This window comes from Cannabis sativa, chromosome 6 (genome assembly GCF_029168945.1).
Source record: "Cannabis sativa cultivar Pink pepper isolate KNU-18-1 chromosome 6, ASM2916894v1, whole genome shotgun sequence".
In the NCBI taxonomy this organism is placed as follows: domain Eukaryota; kingdom Viridiplantae; phylum Streptophyta; class Magnoliopsida; order Rosales; family Cannabaceae; genus Cannabis; species Cannabis sativa.
This window is the reverse complement of record NC_083606.1, coordinates 7,992,974-8,013,940: the sequence shown is the minus strand read 5'-3', so window position 1 is coordinate 8,013,940 and position 20,967 is coordinate 7,992,974. Positions and strand designations below refer to the sequence as shown.

General features: G+C 32.8%; 2 protein-coding genes and 1 long non-coding RNA gene across 6 annotated transcripts; 2 read left to right on the top strand and 1 right to left on the bottom strand.

Annotated features, from left to right (window-relative positions):
- The first annotated feature begins 5,000 nt into the window (after positions 1–5,000).
- Positions 5,001–13,101, top strand: LOC115695936 (protein DETOXIFICATION 42). Of its 4 annotated transcripts, XM_061116996.1 has the most exons (16): positions 5,001–5,033; positions 5,141–5,227; positions 5,357–5,463; positions 9,322–9,429; positions 9,525–9,646; positions 9,732–9,926; positions 10,093–10,250; positions 10,353–10,488; positions 10,578–10,674; positions 10,761–10,861; positions 10,945–11,108; positions 11,218–11,289; positions 11,378–11,494; positions 12,442–12,537; positions 12,630–12,751; positions 12,863–13,101. In XM_061116996.1, the coding sequence occupies exons 4-16, from the start codon at positions 9,350–9,352 to the stop codon at positions 12,909–12,911; spliced, it is 1,509 nt and encodes a 502-aa protein (XP_060972979.1). In that variant the 5' UTR covers positions 5,001–5,033; positions 5,141–5,227; positions 5,357–5,463; positions 9,322–9,349; the 3' UTR covers positions 12,912–13,101. The 4 variants fall into 4 exon arrangements, with proteins under 4 accessions (XP_060972979.1, XP_030478893.1, XP_030478895.1 ...); XM_030623033.2 differs by lacking the exon at positions 5,357–5,463 and having other exon boundaries at positions 5,009–5,033; XM_030623035.2 differs by lacking the exons at positions 5,001–5,033; positions 5,141–5,227; positions 5,357–5,463 and adding an exon at positions 8,856–9,228.
- On the bottom strand, positions 5,958–6,726 carry LOC133039058 (uncharacterized). The gene is made up of 2 exons (XR_009688590.1): positions 6,438–6,726; positions 5,958–6,227 (listed from the first exon to the last, which is right to left on the bottom strand). It is a non-coding gene; the product is annotated as an uncharacterized LOC133039058 (long non-coding RNA).
- Positions 13,102–16,495: 3,394 nt separating the features above from the next.
- LOC115724969 (uncharacterized) lies at positions 16,496–17,646 on the top strand. Its single transcript, XM_030654356.2, has one exon. The coding sequence runs from the start codon at positions 16,844–16,846 to the stop codon at positions 17,537–17,539; it is 696 nt and encodes a 231-aa protein (XP_030510216.1). The 5' UTR covers positions 16,496–16,843; the 3' UTR covers positions 17,540–17,646.
- The last annotated feature ends 3,321 nt before the right edge of the window (positions 17,647–20,967 follow it).

Genomic DNA, 20,967 nt, shown 5'->3' with positions numbered 1-20,967 from the left:
AAGGTGCACTTCTTTGGATTTAGTTTCATCCCATAATTCCAAATTATTGAAAAGGTTTCTTCTAAGTGATCTCCATGCTCCTTGGACTTAACCAGCATGTCGTCCGCGTACACCTCCATGTATTATTTACCAAAACATCTTTAAATATCCAATTCACAAGACGCGGGTGGGTGGCTTTGAAATTCTTGGGCCCGAAAGACATCACTAGGTAGTTGTACACACCCTTATCTGAAACTTGTATGTTTTTGATCCGGTACATGCATCTTTATTTGATTTATAGTTAGAGTGCTCGCTACATGAAACCCATAAGTTTGTATCTGAGTGTGGCATCTACCATTTGATCTATTTGCGGCAGCGGGAAACAGTCTTTTTGGGCTAGCTTTGTTGTTATCTATAAAATTGATGCACATCCTCCATGTCCAATTTGGCTTTGGCACCAAGGCTGGGTTGGCCAACCAAACTGGGTATAATGCTTCCCATAGGAACTGGATCGAGGTAAGCTTCTAGACCTCTACTTTTACTGCCACGAATCATACCAAATCCAATGGTCTTCACTTCTGTCGGGTAGGGTCTGCATCTGGGTCTATGTTTAAGGTAAATCACATGGGAATTGATCCACATCATGTCTGCATGGCTCCACGCCAAGACATCTTGGTTAGCTTTAACTTTGGCCACCATGTGCTCTTTCACCACTGGAGGGAGGTTTTGTCCCACTTTCATGACTTTAGTGGGATATGTGTCATTGATACAGACCTCTTCCACATCCTCCATGGGATCAATCATTCTTTCGACTCCCACTAAAAGATCTAACTCATCTTCTTCCTAGACCACCCCTAGTGTCGGGTGGATTGGTACTCCATGATTTGGCTCCTCAGTTTCTTCTCTCACATGAAAACTGCTTTGGTGGAGACACTATAGCACTTACGTGCACCTTTCCAGTCACCCCTTACCGTTCCAATACTTCCATTATAGCTTGGGAACTTCATGCATAAATATTTGATGGATACCCTTGTTTAGAGTGACGACTAGGAGTTGGATCTTCCCCATGGGCAGTAAAGAATCTCCATTATAGCCTTAAAGTTGGATTGGGCAAGGTGCAAGGTTAATTTTAACTAACCTAATTTCCTGGAATGTAGCTTTAAACAATATGTGGACAAAATTCCCATTGTACATCAGTATCCGGGATACTCTTTTGTTGGTGATTTGAGCCTCGATCACCAATTGGTCGTTGAGGGGAAAATGCACATGCCTGCCATCTTCTTCTATAAAAGTGATAGGAAGATTCATCATTCGCGGCCTTTGTCCAGGTGTTTGTACCAAGGTGCACACTTCCTTTCTTGTTCTAACTTGTTCAAATATCTTTTCAAGAAATTTCTTGTAATACTGGCAATATGAGGCCCTCTAGAGATGGTTGCTACATGACTGTCAACATGTCGCAGAGCTATACCTGGTGGATATGGGTTTCCCAGTCCAAGAGTTGTATTCCTAGAGCTTGTTGGTAAGCCGCTCCTTGATGTCTAAGAATAATCAATTTCCCTTGTGCTACCCTCTGTCCCAAAATTATGATCGGGGATCCTTATCCACTCGTGTAATACTGACAATATGAGGCACAACATAGATGGTTGCTACATGACTGTCAACATGTGGCAGAGCTATACCTAATGGATATGGGCTTTTCAGTCCAAGAGTTGTATTCCCAGAGCTTGTTGGTAAGCCGCTCCGTGATGTCTAAGAATAATCAATTTTTCTTGTGCTACCCTCTGTCCCAAAATTATGACAGGGATCCTTACCCACTCATGAAGACAACCATTTTTAAATCAGATTCTCAATCTCATCTTTTAAGTAATCACACTCATTGATGTTATGCTTGATGTCACCATGATACTCACATTTCTTGTTTGGGTCTCTCTTGTTTTTACCTCCTTTGTACATTGAAGGTGGCTTTCAATTGTGAACTATGTTGCAAGTCGCTTGATAAATGTTATCACAAGTATCTTTCAAGTCAGTATATTCTGTGTACTGGGGTTCATGCCACGTCCTTCCTTTTTTCGGAGGCTCACTCCAACTTTGAGTTTTGTTGCTCCTTTTTGCTCTATGACTGACTTATTTCCAACTAAAGCTTCAGTTTTGTTGACTTGCTTGTGCCTTTTGGGAGCAACACTCCATCCAGTTTGTGCTGCTCTTAACCCAAAGAAAGTAGTTTGCATTGGCACATACCCTGAGGGAAACATAGACATTTTCAATCATCAATGACTTGAGCCACTATCATCAATCTATTATACCGAATAGATGACCTCCAGGGTTTGTCCAACCTTCGTATAGTTCTAATCAGGGGCATGCAAGAGTGTTCTAGTAGCAAGGCTTCTAAAATCCTCTTGATGCATGGCTTCGGGGTCTTCATCGTAAAAATCAGACACATTGCCACTTTGCTTACGAACTAGTGGATATGTGATTTTATTTAAGGCAACAATTTGATCCTCAACCTTCTGGTGTTGTCTTTACAACCACAGATTCGGTCATTTATATTATTTTTTAGGTCTCCACCACGAGAGTTTGGCTTCTCACATCTTACTTTTTCCCTTTTAGTATTCAACTGGTCCCTGGGGTCTATTGTTGACATATTGTCTTTAGGATCTACGAACTCTATTTCAACGCTCTAGTTAACATAATTACTGGGCTATTTTTCCTTCCCCAAATGACACGCTCCAATACTTGAGTATAGGGCCTTTTGTTTTAGTCAACTTTGCTCTACAAATTGACTAGGCGGTGTAGCCTTAAGGCTCAAATGGTCCTATCTTTTTGCAGGAGTGGGTCGATCATATTTTAGTTATTCCGTGGAGCATTGTTCATTGGCCTTGAAGGATAATTCCTCCTTGGGGCTCAGCCATTTTGGCCTACCCCTTGTCGTTTGTTGGATTAGTCTAGCCCTGAGATGGTTAAACTTTCCCACTTGTGGGTTTTTAACGTTGAGGTTCCCCTTTGCTACCATGTTTTGAAGCTATAAGAGGGTACCTTGTATTTGACATGTAGCTTCTTGCTGCTCTGCCATTTGTCTTTGTTGGTATGCTACTAATTACCTTAACCTCACCACCTCAGGGTCTTTCTCATAGTACTCTTACATGTGATTTTTGTCATAATCTTTGTCATAACTCTCCTTCTCATTCTCATCAGGGCCTTCCCTATTTTCCTCTTCGAGGGGAGTTTAATTAACAGGTTCTTTTAGTTGTTGGCCTTTTCGAGGTGGACGACTGGCCATCTCTGATGCTTCACCATCCCTCACAATGTTTGCCTAAACGTCCGTCAGTGGGGGTCAGTTTATAACATTAGCAACATCATCTTCACGGTCTTGATGAGTGTTGGGTTTAACCATTGTGTTTCAGGTTGCAACCATTATTGTAGATGAGAATAATGGAGAATACTTTCCTCTGATCTTAATTAAATCACCAAAATAATTATCGAATTTTTTAGAAACTGAATTAATAAAAGATTAAGCTAAGAAAAGATGATTTTAAAGTAAAGAAGACAATAATTTTTACATGATCAGTGCGTTAATGAGCCTTAGTCCACAAGTCAATATTACTGAAGCTCTTTGGCTATGGAGTATTTTACACAAGTGTTCTTGCCAAATTTCAATAGGGGTTCTAGCCAAAATTCTTCACCCAAAAATTTGTAACCCTTCGCGTAAAGGGGTAAAACCCTATTTAAGTATTTATAGGTTGAGACTGGGTTTTTGGGTAAACCCGAACCTGTTAGGGTTTTACACATGGATTTAAGCTTACTGATGAGGTAAAATACATTATAATATTGACTTTTGGCCGAATAGGAGAGGCTTAATTTAAGAGATAATCATCGTCCGTGCAGAGTAGTACCATTTGATGGTAACAGGTGGGCATGCGCTGTCGACATTGTATTGTAAATGGGAGGGTAATGGATATTGGACAAAAGGTATGTAGCTTTATGTGTTGTGCGCCTTTTCCAAGTTTGACGAAGGGAACAAACTTCTGATTTTGTGGAATTTAGTGTTAGAAGGGTGCCACTTAGGATAGCACCTAATCAGCGCTGACTGCCTGTTTTGGATTACCCCGTGAGGGCATTCAGATACATTCTATTAAGTCTGTCCTTTTCTGGACGGGTTGCCCTAGTGAAACCAAAAAGGCCTTATTTTATAGAGATTAGAGTTGGCTTGCAATTAGACCCAGAGTCATGATTGGACTTCGTCGTGGACTGATCCACTGGCTTAATTGGGCATGTGAATAGGCCCACTAATGCTAGTGTTTTACAACAATATTCAATTAAAGTAAATTACGGTATAAATACTCAAGTTTAACTCTTAGTTGTAAATAAATACTTAAATTTAATTTTTGACAGCAATAATACTTAAGTTATATTTCTGGAACTCTGTAAGTACCTGGTTATTAAATATTAAGTAAATTACCACGTGACAATCCCTGATTAGTCCACATCATGAATTTATATATTTTTTAAAAAAATTAATTTAAATATATCAATAAGAAAATGACACGTGATAATGACTTGACATTTAACTGCCAGTAGCTACAGAGTTTTAAAAATATAATTCAAATATTATTACCACTAAAAATTAAAATTAAATATTTATTTATAACTAAAAATTAACTTAAATATGTATGTCACAACTTATTCTATTATAATAGTAGTAGTATGTATAATAGCCTTCACTATTTTTGGTCTAAAAAATGGTTTTTTCTCAAGATTCTTCTTTCCTTCACGGAAAGCCACATTCACATGTGGTAACGACAAATTGTCTGATTCGATTAGCAAAAAGCAACTTTTAATGTCTTGTAACATGTAAATCTTTGACACGTGGACTGATTCTTGCCCATAATATTACCCTACTTTCCCTCTACCTGCCATGAAGACAAAGACAGAAGCTTGTTTTTTCACTCTCATAATTTCTCACCTCAAAAAGACTAATTAACATTACTTTACTAAAGCTCTTTGAAAACTCATTTTTCTGAACTTGGTTTTGATGATAAGGCTGCTTAGAGTAATGGGTAATTAAGTTTTCAGAGCTAAAATGTCAATAAGGTTGAAAATACTAATTGTTGCTTTAATAGAAAAAAAAGTAGTCTTTGATGATATATTAATGTTCTTTATTCAGATTTCATTATGGTTGGTGTCTGTTGAGCTTTCCAAGTTTGAAATGTCAAAGGGTTTAAGGTTCAACACCAAACGACTCTGCTATAAGGTACCTTAATTTCTGCCCCAAGACTCTTAATTTTCAAAATTGTGAAATCATTACATGTATTTATGTGTATAATCCAAGGAAAATTCAAGCACTAATCACTATTCAAACTTCTAAACTTGACACTGACAGTGAGTGAAAACCATCTAAGAGACTTTCTTTCTCCACTTGTATATATATTTGGGATGATTCTATAGTAGGCCTGATTTATACTCCGGCCATTGCTATGGAGTATTAAGGTGCGAAATATTATTATGAAGTGGTAGCGTAGAAAAGGTTTTTTATTATTTTTATTAGGGTAAATAACGGCATAAGTACTTAAAGTTTAAGTTTGTAAGCGGCATAAATTTAATATTTACACTACTACAAAAGTGAGTTTTCCCAACAGTTTATAACTGTCTTTTATACTATTTCCCAACGGTTCCTAAAACCGTTGGCTATGTGGGTGTCATAAAAATGCGGAGCTTTAAAAGACGGTTTATAACTGTTGGAAAAAGTTATATTAAATGACAGTTTACAAGGGAAAAATCTTTTTAAATGACTGTTTATAACTGTTGGCAAAAGTATTATATAAATTAAATTAAATATAAATGAAATTATTTTTTAAATATTAAATATATATAATAATATATTTTTCATAAATAAAATATTAATTAAAATAAATAAAATCAATATATATTCAATTTTTTTAGAATAATATATATTCATATTTAACAATATACATTATATACAATTCAGAAAAAAATACAAAAAATAATATTAAATATAAATATTACAACAATATTTTTTACAGTGACCAAACAGAATAGAATCCTCAACAACACAATCAAAAAATTGTCTAAATCAGAACACTAATTGGTATGTAAATCCATAAATTTTGCCCCAATTTCATGAATAAATCACAGAACATATAATCCAACCCAAATTCAAATAATCTCTCTTCAGTGAATTAGGTATGTCAATACCAAAGCCACAAACATCGACAGGCATGCAATCGTTGCCCCTGAAAATTCACCAAAAAAAAAAATCAAATCTTTATTACATACAGTACCCAATTTGATTAAAAAAAACCCTAATATTCAATTAGAGAGAAATCAACAATGCACCATCATATTTTTCAAGACCCATTTTTCCTTAACCCTAATTCGTCATTTGACATATATAATCAAAATTCATAATTCAAATCTGTTAAAATAAAACTGAGAGAACTCACTGTCGCTGGTGGGAGCCGAAGCCAGAGTCGGAGCCGGAGCAGACGATTAACCTCCACAATCTCCATTGTTGTTGTTTATGTCATTATCATCCTCCTCCTCGTCAACTGCACCAGCCAGCAAGCTCCATGGAGGTGACCGTTAATGTAGACGAAATACGACATCACGCAAGAGAGAGAGAGAGAGAGAGAGAGAGAGAGAGAGAGAGAGAGAGAGAGAGAGAACGAGAGTGAACCAGAGCGAGAGAGAACGAGCGCGAGAGAGAGAAGCGGAACGGCAGAAAGAGAAACGAATAGGGTTTTCATAATTAGGTTTTTTTCTAATCATTTTCTATTTATATTTTTCAAATTTTACCCACAAAATTATTTTATTTTAATAAATAAAAATCTGATATAATTTTTTTAAAAAAAAATATTAAATCTGATATAATATTAAGGATCCTAAATTAAAGACCATCACAATTATTAATTAAAGATTCCAAATTAAGTCTCTAATTACATGTTAATTAAAAATAATTATCCAATAATATTTTAGTCCTCTTTCACAATAATATTTTTAAATAACTTTCACAATAAATTTTTAAATACAACTAATTTCTAAAATTATCCTTTTATTGAAAAATATATAAATTCTAAATTTTCCAATTTTATAAATTCTCAAATTATAAATTTATTAAAAAAAATTCTTTTTTATTTTTTAAATTTGAAGTTTTTTTTGGTATTTTATTTTATTAAATACAAATTTTTTTAGGAAAAGAAAAAAGTACAAATTTTTTTATTTTTTTTAATTTAAAACCTTTTTAAAGTATTTTCTTTTATTAAACACAAATTTTTTTATTAAGTAAAAAAAATTCTTTTTCTTTTTAAATCTGAAACTTTTTTTTTTTGGTAAACTAGAATATTTCCCAACAGTTTATAATTGTTGGGAATACTAAATATAGCCAACGGTTGTACTTAGTATTCCCAACAGTTATAAACTATTGGCATTTACTATTTTTTTTTTAAAATTTCCTTTAGTATTGCCCACGGTTCTTCACTGTGGCATTTGTTTTTCCCAACGATTTTTTTGCTTCGGTTTTAAACTGTTGGGAAAAATCTCTCCTTACCTTTTCCAACGGTTTTCAAAATTGACTCCCTTACAAACCGTTGGGAAAAGCCACTTTTGTAGTAGTGTTATTTTTAGTGGTATAAGTACTCAATATTTGTAAAACTGTAATTTTCCTCCAGTTTTGTCAGTACAGATTCCGTTTTAAATTTATTAAAAGAACATTTGGAAGTAAGTGATACTACATGTTTCTGTCTAAACCTAATGGTCAAGAATCTGGACCTAATATGTAGCTTGTTTAAGCAAATAATAGAGCTTATCTGGATGAAATTAGAGAAAAATTACAATTTTACAAACATTAGATACTTATACCGCTAAAAATAAACATTGAGATTATGTCACTCACAAACTTAAAACTTTAGGTAATTATGCTACTATTTACCCTTTTGATTAAAAGAAAATAAGTGGGACTTAACATTAAATTATATTAAAATTATACTTTAAAAGAGTGCTAACTACAAAGAATACTTTTTAGCATTTCTTTTATGAAAATTGTTAAAAAGATATTATTGGTGTCTAGCACTCTTTTCGGTGTCATACCACTATTGATGCAATTAAGTGTCGAGTATCATAAAACTTAAAAAAAAAATAGCTTTTAAGGAATATTACTAACCAATCGTAGAATGTCATCTATAAAAACTGATGAGCACCACTGATATCCTTTTCTTATATGACAAGTGCTTCAATCAACTTCTTATTACAACTTCTTAGTCAACTTTCGTGCCTGAAAACACATGTCAGAATATTTTTTTATTTTTTTTCATGGCAGTGTTTGTTATGATTACAACGTCGTCCCTGTAAATTTTTCGAATAGTTACAGTGTCGAAAGTATGTTTGAATTTTTTTTTAACACGATGGTAAACTGAAATATGAAAAATTTTATTTTTGACATTGTAAACTATTCGAAATTTTTTAAACTTTACAGCGTTGATACTGTAACTATACCGAATACTATTATTAAAAAATTAAAAAAAAAATATTTTGACGTATAATTTCGAGCATAAAAAAAACTAAAAAATTATAATAGAAAAGTAGTAATTAACAGTCTCTTTCTCAGATACCCGAGGCCAAATGCAGGAGAAATATTCCACTTGTCATTTCAAACTATTGCCACATAAATTCTCTCAAGACTATTATTTCTATCAGTGGGCCCTACGCATATATTCATTTTCATTGCTGACCTCAAACTTGGGAAGTTGGGATTCTTCTTCCTCTCTCCTTAAGAAATTCTTTTATTCTTTTTTTTAGGTGCCTCCTCCAGAACATAAGATTTGGGTTGAGTAAATAAATATTAATAAAATTCTGCAAAAAAAAATAAAGCTTTTAAAATAATCAAATAGAGAAATTTGTAAATTTTGGGTAAACTATCAATTTGCTTGTTTTTGTGGTTGGGTACAAAGAAACAAAAAATTGTGTGAAATTATAAACCTACTGGCATTTATAGAATGAAGAAGAAAAGAAAGAAGCAATTTCCATAGACCTTCCTTCTCTTTCTCTTTCTTCTTTTATACTAAAAACAGTACAAAAATAAATAAAATTAAAAAGGAGCTATAATCCAGACCAACAAGTGTCAAAGTTAGTTTTTAATACATGTGATGTGACAACAATTGATTGGCCACAAAACAGCCCTATATATATAGTTGTATGTGTTTGATGGTCTAATTTCAATGCCATTAGTTTGGTGGGGTGGTGAGTTTTCTAGTGAAAATTCATTCTTTTCTTTAGGCATTAAAATAGTACTTATTATATTTATATATATATATACTACTGATCCATTTTCAGAAGCTGTAAAGGGAAGAGTTTGCTGAAAATGTTGGCTGAAAAAGAGGATTCATATCCATGTGATAATAGCATGAGACTTCCCATAACCATTTTCTTTAAGGATGCCAGGTACTGCTAACTATTTTGAATTAAAATGTTCTTTTTCTGTTTTTTTAATGATATTGAAGTGATTGTATGATAAAAATCTCTTTTGATATGAGCAGATTAGTGTTTAAATTAGATAAACTTGCTGAGGAAATAGCTTCAATTGCATTACCAGCAGCTCTGGCTTTGACAGCTGATCCAATTGCTTCTTTAGTGGACACAGCATTCATAGGCCAAATTGGTTTGTCCTTAAAACCTCTTATGTTACAAGATTTTAATGTTTCTGTATGTACCTTAGTTTGTTACCATTTCTTGGATCAATATAGGGTCAGTGGAGCTAGCTGCTGTAGGAGTTTCTATTGCTTTGTTCAATCAAGTATCCCGAATTGCGATATTCCCTCTTGTTAGTGTCACAACCTCTTTTGTTGCTGAAGAAGATACCATTGGAAGAGGGAAACCTCAAACTCAACCACAGGAGGAGACTGAGAATCTTGAACAAGAACAACTCATAACACAAAATAGTATGTTTTCTCTCTTTAATACTTCCTTATTTTACCAAATATCTTCACCTGGAAATAGAACAAGAAAACTAAGAAACAGACTGAACAATAAACAAATCAGTTAAAACAAACTATATGGGGAGAAAAAGACACTTACATTTTTACAATGAATCCAACTTAAAATCAGATCATGGAAGCTTTGATATAGAGGCAGTTGACAATGGAAAAAGGCATATTCCATCAGCTTCATCAGCTATGGTTATTGGTGGCATCCTAGGCCTCATTCAAGCCATATTCCTTATATCTGCAGCTAAACCATTACTCAACTTCATGGGAGTTGGTTCTGTATGTTATGTTCTTCTTCTTGCCTTTTTCATGTGACATAAGTTACTTCTGATTATTATTCTACTGATACAAAACTAAGTGTGTTTGTCTTTTTTTTTGAAGGATTCACCTATGCTAAAGCCTGCATTGAAGTACTTGACACTGAGGTCCCTTGGTGCTCCTGCAGTTCTTCTTTCTCTAGCAATGCAAGGTGTATTTCGTGGATTTAAGGACACGAAAACACCCTTATATGCAATTGGTATATTTTGATGGACTTTAGTACTTTAAACTCATGATTTTGATTTTTTTCAATGTTAGTAATAAGACATTTTTTGGATTCAAATTCAGTTGTTGGAGATGCGACAAATATAATCTTGGATCCGATTTTTATCTTTGTTTTTCGCCTTGGTGTTGGCGGTGCAGCCATTGCCCATGTCATTTCTCAGTAAGTTTTTCTTGGTCATGTTCCAAAAAATATAGTGCTTTTGGGAAACTTGTCTGCTCACATTGGCCTAATGTAGTGCTTTTTAGGTACTTGATTTCAATCATACTATTGTCGAGATTGATGAGTAAAGTTGATTTGTTACCTCCAAGTATTAAACACCTTCAATTTGGTAAATTTCTCAGAAATGGTAAGAACCAAACAGCCATCAACAAAATTTCAGTACATAATTTCCTTAGAAAATCAAAACCTCATAAACCCTTTACTCTGAAGGTTTTCTGCTATTAATGAGGGTGGTGGCTGTGACATTCTGTGTAACTCTGGCTGCATCATTGGCTGCGCGCCAGGGTCCAACATCCATGGCTGCTTTTCAAATCTGCCTTCAAGTTTGGCTGGCAACATCTCTTCTTGCAGATGGGCTAGCAGTAGCTGGGCAGGTTCGAAAAAATTTATCATCTCAAAGCTCAAACATCAATTTCATTCTCTCTGAATTGACATATTTTTTATCTATGCTAAGCTTTCTGTTTTGCTTCACATTTCTTTCAGGCAATACTTGCAAGTTCATTTGCAAACCAAGACTATGACAAGGCAACTGCCACTGCATCCAGAGTATTGCAGGTTACCAAAACATGACATTTTATTACACTACAAAACATCTCATACTTAATGATATCATATCATCTTAACAATCCATTGAATTTTGCAGTTGGGATTGGCTCTGGGGTTGGTTCTTGCAATATTCCTTGGAGTGGGAATGCCATATGGAGCCAAGTTATTCACAACCGATGTCAATGTTCTCCATCTCATCGGCATAGGCATTCCGGTACTTCTTTTCTCTTTTTCTTTCAAATTGGGTTCCCGCTTAATCCTACAATATTTAACTCTATGTTCGGTAAGGTGGAAAAATGGAAGGAAAGAAAACTTAAGAGAGAAAAGTGGAGTGTTGAGAATTATGAGATTTTATCTTAAAATCCATGTTTTTTTATATATGACACAATACTTTATTATTTATTCCACGTAAGACAATGTCCACAATATTGTTCTTTAAGATGGTGGTTATTTTTTGCTCACCATTCTTGAATCGTATCAGAGTGGACACGATCACTATCTGTATAAGTGCTGATCGGATAGGATTAATATATGTTCTTATATATGACTCAATATTTTACTATTTATTCTATGTAGAACAATGTTCATAGGGAGAAGGTAAATATGAGTGTGTTTGGTATAAGAAGAAAATTGATGGAAGAGAAAAATGATGAGACAAAATAAGGATGGGGCCACCAAAATCTATACATCCAAAAGTGGAGAGAAAATAAAAGAAAGAAGACAAAAATGAATATATGGATTTACTATTCTCACTAATAATTATTAAAGTTAAAATTATATAAACACAATAATAATTTTCATGGAAGAAATTTTCTCCACAACATTAAAAAGAGATAGCTTGATCCTCCTAGTCCCCCTAGCTAAAAGAGTCTCATATCTCTCAATCAAAGAATATAAGAGAATTGCTTAAAGGCACTACTTGAGCCTAGTATTTTCATCTTTTCAATATCATATTGCTATTGGTGTAATTACGTATTGGGTCCCATATAACTTAAGAAAATAACTTTAAGAGAATATCGCTAGCTAATCGTGGGACACTACCTATAAAAGGTGCTGAGCCCTACTGGTGCCCAATAATAATGCTCGTAAATACTACTAATCCTTTTCACTCTCAAAATGGTAACAATGAAACTAATACAATCTCTTTCATTTGAAAATCAGTTTGTTGCAGCTACTCAACCCATCAATGCATTGGCTTTTGTTTTTGATGGTGTCAACTTTGGAGCATCTGATTTTGCATATTCAGCTTACTCCATGGCAAGTCTTACTATCCAAATCACTAACAATTGTATAGCATAATTTTTTTTGTAAAGAAATATCTTTTTATTTTCTTTGTGTGACCATACCAGGTTATGGTGGCTATTCTCAGCATCTTATGTCTGTTTGTTCTTTCTTCCACAAATGGTTTTATTGGCATATGGGTTGCTTTGACTATCTATATGAGTCTTAGAACATTTGCTGGGTTTTGGAGGTAAATTTATAAAAATGCTATAAATAAATAAAAATGACCAAAATAATGTATTATATGAAAATTATGAAGCCACTTATTATTATTTTTTTTTTTAAATTACTTTATTTGCAGGATAGGGACAGGGACAGGACCTTGGAAATTTTTACACTCCAGGAGCTAATATATTTGTATATAAATAAACATATACATATGTTTTTATAGGAGTAGGAGTTGGAAGTTTTGATTTTGTGGGTTTTTTTTTGGAGTTTTGCTTGATAGTGGAAAATTATTACATTTCTATATATGCTTATTTGTCTGTATATTTTATTAACAAATGTTAATTTATTACATGGACAATTATGGTTGAGTAATTATCGATTAAGAGGTTTTTTTTAATTATTATTTTCTTTCAGATTAAGATGTGATCTTGATTGTGGTTTTAGGTGGTGGGCCGGCCCAAACATTTTGGGGGCCTTGTGCGAAATTTTAAAATTGGGCCCTTTAGAAAAAAAAAACAAAAAAAAAAAAACCATGTACATTAAAACTACAATTCTATTAGTAGGTTTTTTTTTCTAAAAAAAAAAAAAACTGCTTCATAAATTTTCACTTAAATTTTTTTTATTTATGTATAAATAATAGGAAAAAAAGAAAAAAAAATAGGCCTTTTTTTAAAAAAAAATAAAATAAAATTGGGCTTTAGAAAAATGGGGCCTTGGGCAAGCTGCTCAATGCTTGGGCCGGCCTTGGGTGGTATTAGTATTAAGATGTAATAAGATACAAAATAGTTTATTTTTTTAGTCTTACTCCAATCATGCGTATTATTGTTTTTTTTTTTTTTTAAAAAAATAAATAATTAGGATTGTTCATCAAAATTATAGTGTGGTTAATGGTTTTGAATTCTATTCCAAACTATAATTATTTTAGTTTCATATGTTGCTATTATTATTATATATATATATTTTTTTATCTAAATACTAATATTTATTGTTAGAATTTGGTATTAGATGAATGAGGTTCTATCTCTTTGTGTTCTCAATCTTCAACCTCAAAGTCACTTCTTAATCACACTTCAGAAATGATGAGTATGGTGGTATTTATAGATATGTGATATGGATCCCAAAATCGGTGTCTGCAACAACTAAGTTGTTACGTCAGTTACGACTTAACAAACTTAACGAACTCTTTGGAACAATATCTCCACGTCAGTTCAAGATAAAACTCTCTGGATGAGAGGCATGCTTCATGAATAAAGGACCAAAGCATACGCTGAAGAAATTTCCGGGATAAGAACAATGACAGCTGAAGGAACAAGTTGACTTGATGATGTTGCTCATGTTTGGAATTCTTTTACTAGTATTTCCTTACCTCATTGTAAAAGGTCTAAAATCTTTGTTTCTCATTCTTTAGTTAAGAGGGCTCTTGGTTTAGATGAATTTCGTGTTTGGTGGCTAAGCTTCCCTATGGATTTAGTTGTTTAATTTTTGTCGCTCCTTTGTATTTGAGTCTTTTTTGACTTTGTGCCTTTTAATAGTATTATTATGTTCTTTCAAAAAAAAAAAAAAAACTAATTCATAATAAGAATAAAAATTCAAATTAGCTATAAAAAAATTATATATAATTTTATAGAATAAATATAAATAATATACTTGTATTAATTATAGAAATTTTTACACTAAAAATACAAAAGGCTAACTTTATTACATATATACTACAACACGATAAAAGCAACTTTTATACACTTTAAGTTTATTTTATTACACTTTTACCACTTGCACACACAATCTTGTGAGTATGTCTGGAAATTATTCATGGCAGAAGTAACCCAGAAGACTCCGACTGCTCTACCGTGAGACCCATTTTCGGTGAAATCCAATGCCATCGCCGCTGTCGCAGCATGTGGGTCGGGATCCTCCATAACCGAATTTTTTGTGGCGTCGCCTAAGAGATACGTTGTGGAGATCACCTCCAACGGAGAAGAAGACGATGGGCCAAAGAAGAAAACGCCGCTGAAGACATCGCCGGAGAAGAAGGAAGACCCGCTATTAGTGCTAGCGTCGGAGGAGGAAGACCCGCTGGTGGTGTCGTTGGGGTGGGTTTCATCACCAGTGCCGAGGTCGATCGCGTTGCTGGCGGTGACGGAGCCGAACCAACAGCGGAGGTCATCGCCGGAGACGAAGAAGGAGGAGACGTGGCTGTTGGTGGAGTATCCAGATTCCTAACCCTTTTTTATAAATTTTTATTCAGGATTTGGTTCTTTCCAAAGTGGTCTCTTTTTTGGGGTTTTGGGTGGGGAAATTCTTTTTCTTTTCTTGTAGTTAAGTAATGTACTCTTTCTCACTCTCCTTAGCTTTACTATAGTTTGTATACAGTTGTTTAGTAGTTTTATTATAGTTTTGCTACTTGCATATGTTATTTCATTATAAAATTAATATGTAACTATTTGCACAAAATTTACTTTGTATAACTACTATTTCTTAGTCCCCGTCAAATTAAATTCCAGCATAATATATAAACTATCATAAAACGATAATGCAACTATAAGGCAACCAAAAAATAAAAAAATAAACAGACTTATACGTAACCGGTTGTACCTTAATTCGAATTTACTCTTCTTATTGTTTTTCTAAAAAAATATATTTATATTGGAAACCAGTAATCAATCAAAATGCAACTGTATATAACGTAGATGTATTATTCATGAGATTTTTTTAAAATTTTTCAAGTTTTTCCTGTACTTTAGTTTGTATACAGTTGTTTAGTAGTTTTATTATAGTTTTGCTACTTGCATATGTTATTTCATTATAAAATTAATATGCAACTATTTGCACAAAACTTACTATGTATAACTATTTCTTAGTCCCCGTCAAATTAAATTCCTGCATAATATATAAACTATCATAAAACGATAATGCAACTATAAGGCAACCAAAAAAAAAAAAAATAAACAGACTTATACGTAACTGGTTGTACCTTAATTCGAATTTACTCTTCTTATTGTGTTTCTAAAAAAATATATTTATATTGGAAACCAGTAATCAATTAAAATGCAACTGTATATAACGTAGATGTATTATTCATGAGGTTTTTTTACAATTTTTCACATCATACATTTGTTTTGGGTTTGGTGGGAGCTCCAGATCTGTTTGTTACAGATCTACATTTCATGAATATAGATTTTGATATTAGGGGGAGTTATTTTGATCGAATAAAACAAACAAATGTGTAATTTCAGTTTCTTCACAGTTTTTCTAATTTTTTTTCGTCATTTTCTGTTTAGATCATTACATGTCTTCTTTTCCAGTTGATTTCGCCAGAATTAATAGTTGTATTTTTATCGTTTTGGTTTCATTTTGGTTGTTTTGCTGTTTTGAAACAATCGCGGTATTTTCACCTTCATGGTTCGCTCTGTACAGCTGAAGGCTTAGTGCATGTGGTATTTTTGTAAATATTTGTATGTGGACTGTATAAATGTTTAATGGGCCGGCCCAAAGTATTTTTGTAATTTTTTTTCCTTTTTTGTATTTTTCTGTTTTTTTCCCTTAATTATAATCATATTCATGCAAGAAAATAAAATATTTAAATGAATTAATTTATTAAAAATAATAAAGAAAAAAATCATCATGGAAGTGGCCAAAGTTTTTCTTTAATTTAAAATAAAAAAATAAAAAAAAATCAAAAGAAACCTATTTAGAAGAAAAAAAGAAATATCCCTAAAAAATATCATTAAAAGATTACGTCTCAATATTTTAAGTTAAAATAAGAAATAAATAAGTTTAAATTTAAGTTGAATTCCGCTTTTATTTGGAAAATCTATACCTATCAATATTATAATATAAGACAAATTCTAAATTCAATGTAAAAAGTAAAATATAAATACAAATCCGATATTTTACGGAATTTCGAAACGATAACTAATTAATTAGTTACCTTCCAAATTTTGAAATAATTAAATTAAGTTCAATTTAAAATTAGTTTTCTACTATAAATAGGAAAAGAGATTCCAAAACTTATAAATAAGCTTTCCATTAGTTCCAAACTATCGGCTAACATATCTCCTTCCATCAAAATTTGCTAATTTCTTTCTTCTCCACAAAAATTTTCTCACTCTCTCTAATGTCTCCATTTTCATCATGTTCAAAGGCCATAGGATCCTTAATTTCTCGAAGAAACAACATAAGGCATCTGGTTAGATTCGGTGAAAAAAGTGGCCCAATTTCATACCATCCTAACCCTATTAGTGTTCAAGGAATTTCTCAATTCCCAACCGACGCAAATAGTACTTTTTGTAGTAGTGGAAGAAGGAAATTTTTTGGTTGTAACGATAGTGTTCTATCCAAAATTTACGAGGAGAAGCGCGTTTTAGGGTACTCACCTGAGCAATTATACAATGTTGTTGCTGCTGTTGATTTGTATCAAGATTTTCTCCCATGGTGTCAACGTTCTCAAATACTCAAACAACATCCTCATAATGATGAGAATGATGAATCTTTTGATGCTGAATTAGAGATAGGGTTTAATTTTTTTGTTGAAAGTTATGTGTCTCGTGTAGAATTAATCAAGCCAAAAAGGGTAAAGACAACAGCTTTAGATACTACACTTTTTCACCACTTGATTAACATATGGGAATTCAATCCTGGGCCAGTTCAAGGATCTTGTAACGTTTACTTTTTGGTGGATTTTAAGTTTCAATCACCACTTTATGGGAAGGTAGCATCTATGTTCTTTAAGGATGTGGTTTCTAGGTTGGTTGGTTCATTCAATGAGCGATGTCGAATAATATATGGACCGGCTACCCAAGTTCTTGAATAATAAGCTGTACTCATGCTCAATGGCGGATCTAACTCAATATTTTTCTTAACTTTCGCCTTTAGTATGTAAATTTTCTGAGTCCGTCGCTGCTGATGTTGTTTTACTAATTTAATTGGAGTCATTTTTAGTCCATTTATTTTGAAATGTTTGGTTCTATTTTCTGAAAATATTGTTTAGTAATTGCATTGTATGTTTTTGGATTGATATAAGAATTCTGAAAAATGTATTTCACTTTAAGATCTTAGCTTGTATGAAAATAATTATAATTAAACAACATCGTAATTATACTTAATTTTGAAATTAACATGAACATTATTGCAACTAAGAATGATGTCTTTCAATACGAGACCTAAAGACAAAACAAGTCACACTCGCTCATTAGTCTAACGAACAATACAATCAATTTCAAAATAGCAATCTCTCAAGATTCAGATTAATTGATCTAAGATCAATTAAGTGGCATTGACTTAGAAAAGATATAATGATAAGTTTATGGTATCTTTATCATTTTCAATATAGGTCCAGTCTGATTTATAGTTGATACGTTCGATATAGGCTTACTTAATTTTCTAATGTCCTAAAAAGACATTCATCATTGATTATCATGTTAGTGTAAATTCAGTGTACTGATAAATCGTAAGACTAAATAGTGAATCATATAACTATGATTAAGTGTACTGATAAATCGTAAAACTAAATAGTGAATCATATAACTATGATTATTTTTTACTGTGTTGACAACACTATAATTATGAGTAACTATATGTTCGCGATTTAATAGAATTTATAAATTAAACATATAATAATGAAAGTAATATGTGAACCCAATAATATAAAATAATTTATTCGGATCTTTTATTTAGTAGCAAATAAGTTTTGAGTTCTCAAGTAATGGGCTACCAGAAAACAAAATGGTACTTGTTGATATAGGTAGTCAATTTAAGTCCTTCAATTGTGTAGTCTCATTCCTACACAGCGTCAGAATCATCATAGTTTTCCTTTCCCGTATAATGTGGGATGACACAACTTATCCATATTTGTCCTTACGGATCACAGAACTACTGACTATCACGGATACCTAGTTACCCTATATATATATATTATTTGGATGGTTACCCAATATATAGGGTGCTTAATTAGCCTTATTTACCTTCTATTGGGTACCTGGTTATCTTAATTAGGCGCACACCTTTTATATTTTGCATATTATGGTTTCTTTTGAATTTTTTAATACCTAGTTACCTTATTTATTTTTCAAACGAAAACTAGCTATACCTAATTCATTGTTAAAATAGATTGTATCTTGTTCTCAGCCCCACTCACCATCTTTTCAAGTTAGCATTTTAGTAGAAGAAGAATATTTCTTTGAGTTTGGCCTGATTTAATATTATTATAACATCTCAGGTTCCATAGATGTTAAAATGTTTAGATGTAATTGACTATATATATAAATGTTTGGAATAATGTCACATGAGCACAAACTCACCAGAGAAACAACAGTTCTCTTTTCTGTGGTTAAAACATAGCAAAATACTTCAATGCATGGATTCCTTTGGTGAAGGGAGTTTTTGGAATTGATATATATGGACGAATATGATGATATTTTATTATGGATGTTTTCCAGTTCTACACTCTTGTATAATATTTGTTTTTAAATTACGATTACTCATGTTGTTAGTAATTCTATAATTTCCATAAATCCCTAAGCTTATTTAATTTTTTACCATATATTTTACCATTATTTTTTCCCCATATTATTGCAAATGATATGTTCAAAGGCTATATTTATGAGAAATCCACAAACTTAAAAACATGTAGAATTTGATTATACCAATGATGTAGAAGAATCTGATGATATTTTATTATTGATGTTTGATTAGAATTGGAGATTTACAATTTTGATCATGGCTAAGGCGTTTGATGGAGTTAATTGGTACTATTTGGAGAGTCTTATGATGCATTTTAATTTTCCTATTAAATTTGTTTCTCTTATAATGAAATGTATGACTACTACTAGTTTTTCTTTTTTAATTAATGGCATTGTTAGAGGTTCTATTAAACCTTCTGTTAGTCTTAGATAGGGGATCCTTTATCCTTGTACCTATTTATTCTCTGTGTTGAGGGATTATCCTCTCTCCTTCGTGTCCATCAAGATGAGGGCCTTCTTAAGGGGATTGCTATCTCTAGAAGGGCTCCTTCCATCTCTCTTCTTTTCTTTGCTAATGATAGTCTCATTTTTTGTTCTGCTGATAGGAATTCTTGTCCCTCTCTCAGGGAAATTTTTAATATTTACTCTAAAGCGTCTGGACAGGTCATTAACTTTTCCAAATCCTCTATTTTGTTTTATCCTAACACCCCTCAAAGTCTTAGAGATCTCTTTTTCAGTACTTTTGATCTTGAGGATAGACTTTTCATTAGCAAGTATTTGGATCTTTTTCAGTGTCTTTCTCGATCTAAGTATCACTCTTTAGCTTTCCTTAGGGATGAAGTTCTTTCTGTTCTCACAAATTGGTCTGCCAAGTGGTTTTCTAAGGCTGGTAAAGAGACTCTTCTCAAGGTTGTCATTCAGGCTATTCCTACCTATGTGAAGGCTTATTTTAGACTGCCTGTCAAGTTATGCAAAGGAATTAAAGCTTCGATGGCTAGATTCTGATAGGGTTCTTCTGAGAATTCTAAGAAAATTCACTGGATATCTTGGAAAACAGTTTGTCAATCTAAATTTATGGGAGGGTTGGGTTTTTGATCTTTAATACAATGTAATCAAGCTATGCTAGCAAAGAAGCTTGGAGAATCTTCAAAAACCCTAACTCTTTGCTTAGTTAGGTTCTTAAAGCTAGATACTTTCCTAATTTCTCTATTGTGGTGGTTGTTCCTGGTCATAACCCCTCTTACGCCTGGAGAAGTATCCTTTGGAGGAGAGATTTGATGGCTTCTGGTATCATTTGGAAAGTTGGGGATGGGGATAACATTATGACTATTGAGGATTATTGGCTTCCTAATAAAAAATTTGTTTCTTATAAGGATAATAATTTCCCTGATTCATGCAAGCTTTCTTATTTTATTGATGACTCTGGATCTTGGGATTTTTCTAAACTTAGAAGCCATTTTAATGATTCTCTAGTTCATGATATTCTTCAGGTGCCGGTTACTAGTCTTCATGGAAAAATGATCATATTTGGTCTAGGGAGAAATCTGGTCTTTTTAGTGTCAAAATTGCTTCTCTCAACAAGACATCCCTTCTTCTTCATCTTTTACAAACTCTAAAAAATGTTGGAGTAAGATTTGGAACTCGAAGGTACCTTCAAAAATCAAACATTTTATCTGGAAAGTTGTGTCTAATGCTATTCCTGTAGCTTTTTCCCTTTTTGTTAAACATGTTATTGATTCTCCCATTTGTCCCATCTGTAAGCTTAGTCCTGAAATTGTTC